At 36.3% G+C, this 9,645-nt stretch overlaps 1 protein-coding gene across 1 annotated transcript in view; it reads right to left on the bottom strand.

Annotated features, from left to right (window-relative positions):
- Nucleotides 1-8,034: 8,034 nt before the first annotated feature.
- The window catches only part of LOC110460896 (protein eyes shut-like), a gene marked incomplete at its 5' end in the record, with an annotated part of 13,549 nt that continues 11,938 nt past the window's right edge, over nucleotides 8,035-9,645 (bottom strand). The window contains 3 exons of the mRNA XM_021514103.1: nucleotides 8,035-8,326; nucleotides 8,555-8,655; nucleotides 8,983-9,332. Of these exons, the coding sequence (XP_021369778.1) occupies nucleotides 8,170-8,326; nucleotides 8,555-8,655; nucleotides 8,983-9,332 (608 nt within the window). The remainder of the gene's footprint in view (nucleotides 8,327-8,554; nucleotides 8,656-8,982; nucleotides 9,333-9,645) is intronic.

Below are 9,645 nucleotides of genomic sequence, written 5' to 3'. Positions count from 1 at the left end.
TGTTGAGGCGTCGCTACATCAACTTGCGGTGAAGAGTTCAAAGACCTATCTGATGGGACAGTGTTTTCACTAACATCGAACAAGCGTGACGTCTTCTCGGAAGTTCTGTCTGACCTAGTTGTTGATGACTCCTTAAACGACCCGGTGTAAGCTGTACTAGCAGTTGTACTAACAGTTGTACTAACAGTTGTCTCCCATTCTATGGCCATCTCGTGACTGTCAGAGGTCTCAACTTGTTGAGGCGTCGCTACATCAACTTGCGGTGAAGAGTTAGGGTAAGGGCTAGTTGTTGGTGACTCCTTAAACGACTCTGTGTAAGCTGTAATAACAGTTGAACTAACAGTTGGGGGCCCAGGTGAGGTTAGACTGTATTCATTTAAATACAATGAACCCACACTACTGTCAGGGATGTCGCTAGAAAAAGACGCGTGCCTGTCTGTTACTTCTATCGGATCTGTAGAAGTCAACGTTGCCTGATCGTTGGAAAATTCAAATCTGCAATCAACATCTGTAACGAAAAAATACACAATTCTCTTTCGGTGATTGATCATAAAAATAGAGCAGAGAGGCAGATGAGTAGACTTTTACCAACACGAGAGGAAAAGTTAACCTTTGATATCAACATCCAGAAACGCATTGAATGAGGAAGACTTTAAGCCCCTTTCACATACAACGTACAATTTTGTGTATCGTACGGTTTTAACGGGACTACGACAGGAGGGTCTGACTTATGTTTAGTATTAGTGAATTTGGAAGCTGCGTAGTAGAGTTCACATATAAAATATGTGTTTTAGAACTGTCATGGGAAAACATGTCAAGGCAGTTGAAGTCAAAATCGCCACACGAAAGTCTTATGATGCTTGGTTGTCGCATGACAATCGTACGATTGCATCACGACTATCTTACGCTCAACCTACGACAGTCGCAGAAAAGATGTTGGAACTTTCGAAGAAATTAGGACAGTCGTAGAACTATCATTTGGAATTCCTGCGATACGGAGGGCTTCAATTCGTGTGTCTATCAGAACACAGTCGTATAGCATCATCCGACAGACCTACGCATTTCCCCAATTTTCTGTTTAAGAATATATGAAAGGGTTTTCTACCACATCCACTTTAACTATGTTTCCTCACTCATTTGATAAACCTGCTAGAAGTTGGTAAACAATTTGATTGCCCACTAGTAGGCAACTCACTGGGCATTATTTCATTTGTAAACCCTCTAATTATAACGTCAAGTAATACTACATTGGGACGTTATCCTATTGTGATTCATAGCAATGGTTTCCCCGATCGAAAACAGAAATAAAGTATTTCCAAGAGAAATACATTGTTTTCTAGATATAATATCTAAACTTTTGGAAGAAAAAAAAGTTGATTTTCATGTTTGTCTTACTCTCCTTAGTTTTTTTATTTCAAATTATGAAAGACCCTTGGTAATCTCGCGTATATATACAATTTGAAAATGAGTTAACTCGAGTTAGATTAACATGATAACCAACAATCACTCGTTCTGGAACCTCAATTTAACCGTGGATGTGAAGGTCTAAGGCTATCCCTAGTAATGGCACGCACTTCTACATTCTTTGTATCATAAACTGTGTTTGAATACAGTCGAAAACATCTTATAAGTCCACATTGTACCTTACTGATGATCTCTAACTTACCAGGAAGGCATTGTCTGTTGCCATCACCATCACACGTGTACATAGCTGGGTCCGGTAGACAGAACATGGAACAGTCGCCAAAGTGGAACGGGTCGCAGGCTACAGAGTGGGCCACCATCAACCTGAAACCCCAGCATCAGTGTGTGTACGACTAGCTGGACGACGTGGGAATAAACATGGGTGCAATGTGTGAAGGAAAGTTGAGTGGCACTTCTTAGTAATGACACCATGATCGATGTAAACAATTCTTCATTCTGATATAACATTGTATGTGATAAAGTACTGATGTGATAGGTTTATCAGACAAAATCACATCGCGAGCTAACTAGAAAACTAAACAGTTTATTCTTTATTTTGGAAGAGAACATCGCTTTACTGATACTATGTCTATATAAACATAAAATAATCGAGAAGGGTTCTTTTTAGACTTTGGATAACTCCGGAAGTAGTTCATCCATGGGGCAAGGGATTGCTTAAATGATAAAGTTACATTTTACATAGAGCAGTCTATACAAGTTGATATTGTTGTTTTACCATCTTCCGGGACACAGTCGAATACTAAAGTGGGAAAACGTATTGAACTTTTGCAGGTTTTGCTGCATATCTATGTTACGCTTGTTTCGGATTGAATCATTTCATTATATTTTTTTCTTTCTGCAAGAGATAAAAAGTATTACCAAGGATGACTTATTTATTTACCAAATGGATACAAAGAGATTATATTTATTGATTTGATAGAAATGAATAATATAGATTATCTTTTGAAATGGAAGCAGTTCTATCAAATATATTGATTGTCATAAAGATGGTTTAATAAATGAAATATGAAAGATGCATTTGTAAGAAAGGATTTTTCTGTTGTAAAAGTAGTAAAAAGAACTTGTACTCACAGAATAAAATGTTTGTTCAGGAGTAGGGCATTGTCTACAAATGTAGGTCATATTAAAGTGCACCAGACCAATGCTTTGAAAAGTGTTGAAGCAGTTAATGATGACTATTGCCAGTACGCCTACCCGGTTTTGTTTCCGTTGTAGAGCTGAGGCCCGACTTTATGTACCCGTCCGTTATGTTCAGGTTTGTCGTGGAGATTGAATGTGATGGTATCACTCAGCATCGACTCTCCCACCATAACGTCTACGTCCACCGACACACCCACCTAGACACACAGAGAAAGGGTAAGTCTAGCGGGCAAGAACAAAGTACTATGTAGATATAGCTATTGTGTTCATTTTTTCTGAAAAGCAAGCATGTATGACAGGGGCAATCTGGTAAGAGGAAATACCTTAAAAATATAACCCCTTGGGGACGAGATGGGATAGGGGAGTTTCAACGGTCGAAGACAAATTCGTGTTAACTCATTCCCCCCCCTGAAATTTCATAATGAAATATTCCAACCTTTGAATTGGAAGAGTTCAAATGTGTCTTCAGGGGTGAATGAGTAAAGGAAGATAAACGCCTTCCAAATGTTTATAATGATTTCACTGAAATATCACACGCCATTATATATCATACTATTAACGCGACAGTGATTAAACCCGAGTTAATTCTACCATCAGTGCATCATATGCGTCTCATCCTCCAGGCGTTCTATGTTGACATAATAAAACGTTCAAAGTTTTAAGGCTTCAGTTACTGATACTATGATACCTTCAATTGAGGCGTCAAAGAGTGATACTTCCAATATTTAAATATTGATACTGTTATAAATTTGCACCATCCAGGCGTTAAATATTGATAAACTTCTCTCCGTGAGTCAATTTATTTGAAGCTTGCTTTCTACAGCTGAATCAGTCTTACCTTCCAGGCGTCAAATTGGTATACAAACGGGTTTTGTATTGACTCTTGAACCTCTCCTAATATTATCGTTTTGGTCGTCTCGTCCATATGGAAGTAGAATGTCCCTTGTCCGTATAGACAGTTTCTATTAAATGTAAGAAATTATTCATATTTTATCAGTCTTCCAATCGAAAGCATAATTTTAAAGGTGTCGACTTCATTTGAAAAATAGATGTTCACAATTAATAACGCAAAAAAGGTGTCTTGGCTTTCATCGTTTTAATGCCCGGATGTAACATTTAAATTTGGTTGATATTGCCGACATTTAGAACCTAAAACGAGTCTTGTTTGGTATTTGGACCTGATTTATAAATTCAATTAGTATATGTCTTTGAAAACGATTAGTAATCTACCCTTGTTTTATTTACCATAAAAATACGCAAGCCGGTGTAACTTTTTCAATTTTCATAATATTACGTAGATCCATTGTGAATTAAAAACATCAATCATGTACCTAATTGCGTCTTACCTGGCAGGAGAGACTTCACCGATACATATGTTTAGGTGGACATCACATGGACTAGGACATTTTCTTTGTTGACCGCCCGGACAGCAGTTGTTATCTTGGTCAGTTCCCCAGGTTGTGGTGAAGTTTACGAAGTGTAGTATCCCGGATCCAGCAGCTCGTATAGACTGCCAGTATATTACAAATTACCATGCGCTACTACAAATACGGTAATCATTGAATGAACTACTCACAACTTCTAACAAAGCCCTCACCTTATGCAGGTAAACTGTGTGTACTCATCATACTGGTAATAGAAATATATAATAGATAGATTTTAAATATCTATATGACGTTATTATCTTTATTTTACAGGCAGGATGGCCAACAATTGATCGTAATAACAATACAATAAAACGATAAGAGAATACCAACAAAACCAGAGTTCGAACTCAAGATAGATCAAACTAGACCAAAATATGAACAAGGGAAAGATTTACCGAGACCCTTGAACAGTATAAGGATAAGAAGACTATTGAAAAAGTTCAGTGTCTATAATAATTCTCTAAATCATTTCAAGATTAATTATATCCATTTTGACATTAGGTCTTCGATCAAAGAACATAAATGGAACTAAGGATAAGATGCCCCGCCCTTTGATTAATATAAACAAGATAACTATATACACTAAGACAGGGATATTCTTTAGGTGATAATCGGATAGATCTGAATTCAAAATACTAGCATTATTATACTACATGTACATCGTTATATTTTAGGTATATGTACAAATGATTTCATGATTATAGTAGTATCATATTTTTCAATAACATTATAAATATATATGTATCTTAATGTAATATCAAAGGGTAGATACCTTATATGATGAGATCAGTTTGAAAACTTTGTACAGAGAAAGAAATCAGACCAGATGGCCGAAAAAAGAATACATTCAGGTTCGTGGGGTCCACAGAATGATCAATTGCTTTCTAAAGCGTGCGCGATTGACTTGATGTACCTTCGTTATTCCGATTGTATCATTTACCGTGGTTCTTCCTAAGGTCAAGTTACAAGATGACAGGATGCACATCTTACCGAAAAGCAACGAGTTAAATATAGCCTAGTTTTGTTACAATCTAATGATATGTATGTGAGCTTGTTAGGTAGGGGCTGTCCCAATCACCTGCTCTCTGGATTGGAACCTGTGATAGTTTGTTTCGATTTATTGATATATTACGTATTATAACTGTTCTTAACAAACATATGATATTATGTCTATATATTTTTACATTAAGATGATTGATCTCTGCCATGTAACTATATGATTTTATACTGTGTAACTATACACTTGTACGATGTAATTGAGATATATGACACTATAATAATCAAAATTGACTTGAATTGACTCTAGTTCAAATATTATGATTAATATTCACAAACGTGAGGAAACTATTTCAAGATACCCCAACATTTTTTTTCATTTAAATGTTTCGAAAGATATTCCGCATGACCGTCTCTGTTAAGTGTAGATTCAGATTTGTTTTGTCATCTTCTGTGTTTGAAACCTATTCTGTGTGTTCGATATACTAATTACGAAAACCGAAACGTCAAAAGAAAAACTAAATCCGACCTCACAATCGATAAAATTAGAGTGATGTAAACAAAGGAAAGAGTTAAATGAATACCCTTGAAAAACTAATAGTAGAATTAAGACCAGGGCTGTCGGACCCCACATGAAACTGTCACTACGTTTGTAACAGAACATCATGTGCCATTTTACCACATGACGAAGGTTGATAGATAATAATGTTGGTACTATCTATTGCAGGTAGTTATTTTTACATGATATTAAGTAATATTAGTAGTCATGCTCTCTGTGAAACTAAAGGAATGCATTCACTTCAGATAGCTTGTCTCAGTGCCCTTAGACCTCTTACCTCGAATTGTAGAAGAAATATGATTGGAACAATAAACTTCATTTTTGGATGAGTCCCTGGAGTATTATCCTGGCGGTGAGTTACTGATGATGTATACAGCAAACATTGTCTCTACGATATACTGATTTGTTTCCATGTGCAGTGCCAGCATGTGATACTTAATGGGCTATTGTTGTCAACTGTATTCTATGGCCGTTAAATTGAAATACTAAATAGGGGCCATACGTTCATGATTTACAACTACGTAGGTAAATAAACAAAAGTTTGATTTAGGAAGATCAGATGAAACTGGAACGTGTGTAATTAGACCGATATGGACACCATTTCCTACGCAATCTCCTTCAGTTTGACAGACAATCGGGTGTGGCTGACCGGTTCCAAATAATATGCTGGTCCTGTATCGACAGGGAGTCGAGTGTGGTATGTACACAAGGCTGGTCATTAAATAGGCACTGTTTCACAAGATAACCCATTCTTTTATAGGGTCTGAAATGAACTTTGTAACCTGCTCCGGTCTACGCATCCTTGTTTTTACCAGTAACTTGGCGACTTTCAGATGTACTTCAATCTGAGCGACAGTTTCTTGATTAATGAATATAGATTTAAACCTTTTATCACATAATAACGTCAGAACATTATAATCTACTTTATGGAGTCCTGGAAAATATAAATTTCCTTTGATGAAAATACTCATTCATTGATTTCAATACAACACACTCGTAGGTACAATAAAAAAGTTGATAACAGTATTTGTGATAAAATATATTGTTACAAACATAAGTAACAACAACAATAGAATGACGGACAGTAAAGGACTAAAACATTATCCTTATCAGCTGTTCCTTAAAACTGGGCAGAGCATGACACACGCCAACTAAAGTACACTGATCCATGATGAGGTTAATTGTCTTTGGCTTTTGATAAAAAGGATATGTGATTACAAACACCAACCTTATCAGTGACTACCAATGAATACCAACGTCATTCTCGTGTATGTTGTTATTGTTAAAACACTTTCCTAGTTTTAGGTTGACGATTGTGTTTCTCTGGAACAACGCCACATATGAGATTTCATTAGGTAAGTATTATGAACACCGGTTGGATATTTAATTTAAAAGCTGTGAAATCAAATAAACTGTACCTAACAAACAATGAGCGGATTATTGAAAAATCTATGAAAATTTATGGCAATGATTTAAAAAAAGAAGAAGCCGCCAGCCCCAGAGGTTTACAAGGACTTCATTGACTTGACAAAAAGTGTAGTATTTTTCTATACAGCATATTGTCATTTTGTCAAAACAAATTCCATAATCATTGTACTTGTTATGTTCAGTAACACATAACTCCCGTAATGCATAAATATATCAATGTTATTTTCTATTACTTGTAGTAACATACTAGTCTCCCCTAATAATGGTGTGCTACAAGAGAGCGTCTTTTGAGTATGGTTATATGAGTCATATTAATCTATGCATACATTAGTGTATTACTATATAAGACACGGTGTTAAGTTAGCCTGTTGTGGTTTGTGTGCGTGTATGATTTCTTTTCCTTTGGGTTTGTGATTCTTTGGAAAGAGATTTTGTCTTTTTGCATAAATATTGAATTAATCTTTGTCCCTTTGGGTGTGTTTACGCTATGATATCCTTTTTCATTTTCAGTTGCAATTATATATCAATTGTGGCGCTAATGATGACAAACATTTCTTGGGAAGACCTCCGTTTACCACTAGGACAAATTATGCTTCGAAAATGTATTATTTTTATTTTGAAATAACAATAATGACATAGTTCCCGATTTTGGTTTGAACATACGCAACGGCAGTTGTTGCTTAAAGAATAAAATAAACGGGGCATTGAGTGGTTATTGTTTGCTTTAGTATGAGGGTGGGAATGCTCTATTTNGGGGGGGTGTATTTGCTATAAATTGTCAAACTTCTAGGTTTGGTGGATTTGATATTATTGTGAGATATAAATGTAACCATACTCTATATTAGTTATAGTAATGGTTTTTGATGCAACGAGAAGAGTATAAACTATTATAATAACGTGCATTGTCTGTCACTCTGAAGCTTTATCTGCATTGTTTTCTTTCAAAAGCAAAATCATTACTGTAGCAAAACAAAGAAACTAAAGGCATTTTTTGTTTGTTTATTGTTTTATTATAACAAATTTTGATTTGACCATTTATCAAAAGTATCTTCATTCTTTTTACGTTAACTACGAACATTCATATTCCTTTGCATTGCGTACAAAACAAGTTGTCTATATTGATATTGAGTCCATCTACACAGGCCCGCTGTTGGACACTTGGATCACAGCAGTGTCATTCGAGGGTGTTGATTGTGAAGTCGCTGTAGTGGTCTCCCCTTCTCTCGCCAGTTTGTCAGTAGATCGTATTCGGTCGGTATTGATGGTCATTTTCTTTTTGATGACGTATTTCCTAAATGATTCACGTAGAAATATATTTTTCCACAAACTGACTCAAATACTCGTATGTTGAGTACGGCATACGATTTGCCAACAACGTTTTATTATTGTTACCTAATGAAATAATGTTTACATCTTTGCTGAGTTTTACAATTATTATTCATCCAGACTTGAAATATCGATAAAGTAACATTTGCAAATTACACCTGTAAGTGTGTAAGGAATACATAAAAATGTTTACCTAACGAAGTACCCAGCCAGCACTAACATCAGTAAGAGGACCACGAGTCCCCCAACTACTCCCCCGACCACGGCGCCGGTATTTTCCTCATTCGATCGTACCTTAAATTAAAGAAATGAAATATTTTCAAAGGTCCTGAATGAGTGGCTGGAGATTTATGTGATGCTGATATTTCTATTCCTCAGTTAACTGAATTACCATGATGAATATATGACAGTCACAAGCCTATTTCTGTTGGCGTTGTAGTGTTCAGTGTTACAGATCCATGCCCGTTATTGGTGTTTGTAGTGTTTTAGTGTAGCAATTCATTGCCTGATTTTAGCGCTTGTAGTGTTTTAGCGTATTTCAAATGAGAACTCTTCAGTTTTTAATGTGATATGAAATTGTTTGAATGTTTGTTTGCTGGTAAAATAGTCATTGTTAAATACCTGCGCTTTAGCACGCAGTGGGAGAGTGGACGACTCATTTGTCGACTTGGTGGGAGATAGCGTCTTAGCGGCTGGAGTATTTTGGTAAGGTGACGTTGGCACTGATGGCGTCGGTGATGACGTCAGTGAGGGTGAAGTAGGCTTAGAGCCTTGTGAGGTGGAGGCGGTCACTGACGTTGAAGTAGTTAATATACTTAGGGCTGTCAGAACACTTGTGCTGTCTGTTACAGAAGTTACAGATGTGTTGGCGGTCAGTGATCCTCCTGTGCTGACTGGTACGGGGCGTGTGAAAAGTCGTGTTGTCGGTTTTGAAGAAGGAGGAATAGACACAGCAACATTGCAGACTTGTCCTGTAGTGTAGATTAAGACAGTTACATTAATTTATTGTATTTTTATTGTACTTTTATAATAAATGTTACGAAATATGGCGACACCTCTTGCAATTGGGTGTAATATTATGCCAAAACATTCATAGTTAGGCATACGGTGATACTAATTTATAGGCAATAAGCGTTTCGATAATGATTTTGTACAAGTTATTTCATCTCTGTCGCGTAGGGATAAATTTAATGCATTATCCTGTTCTGGTATGGAAACTTACTTACTCTGACGTGCAGACAAACATGTTAAGCTATTGTTCCTGATCTGTCACTCACCTGTCAT

Source organism: Mizuhopecten yessoensis, unplaced genomic scaffold (genome assembly GCF_002113885.1).
Source record: "Mizuhopecten yessoensis strain PY_sf001 unplaced genomic scaffold, ASM211388v2 scaffold10515, whole genome shotgun sequence".
In the NCBI taxonomy this organism is placed as follows: Eukaryota; Metazoa; Mollusca; class Bivalvia; order Pectinida; family Pectinidae; genus Mizuhopecten; species Mizuhopecten yessoensis.
The sequence above is the reverse complement of the archived record's forward strand: the minus strand, read 5'-3'. Positions and strand labels throughout refer to the sequence as shown.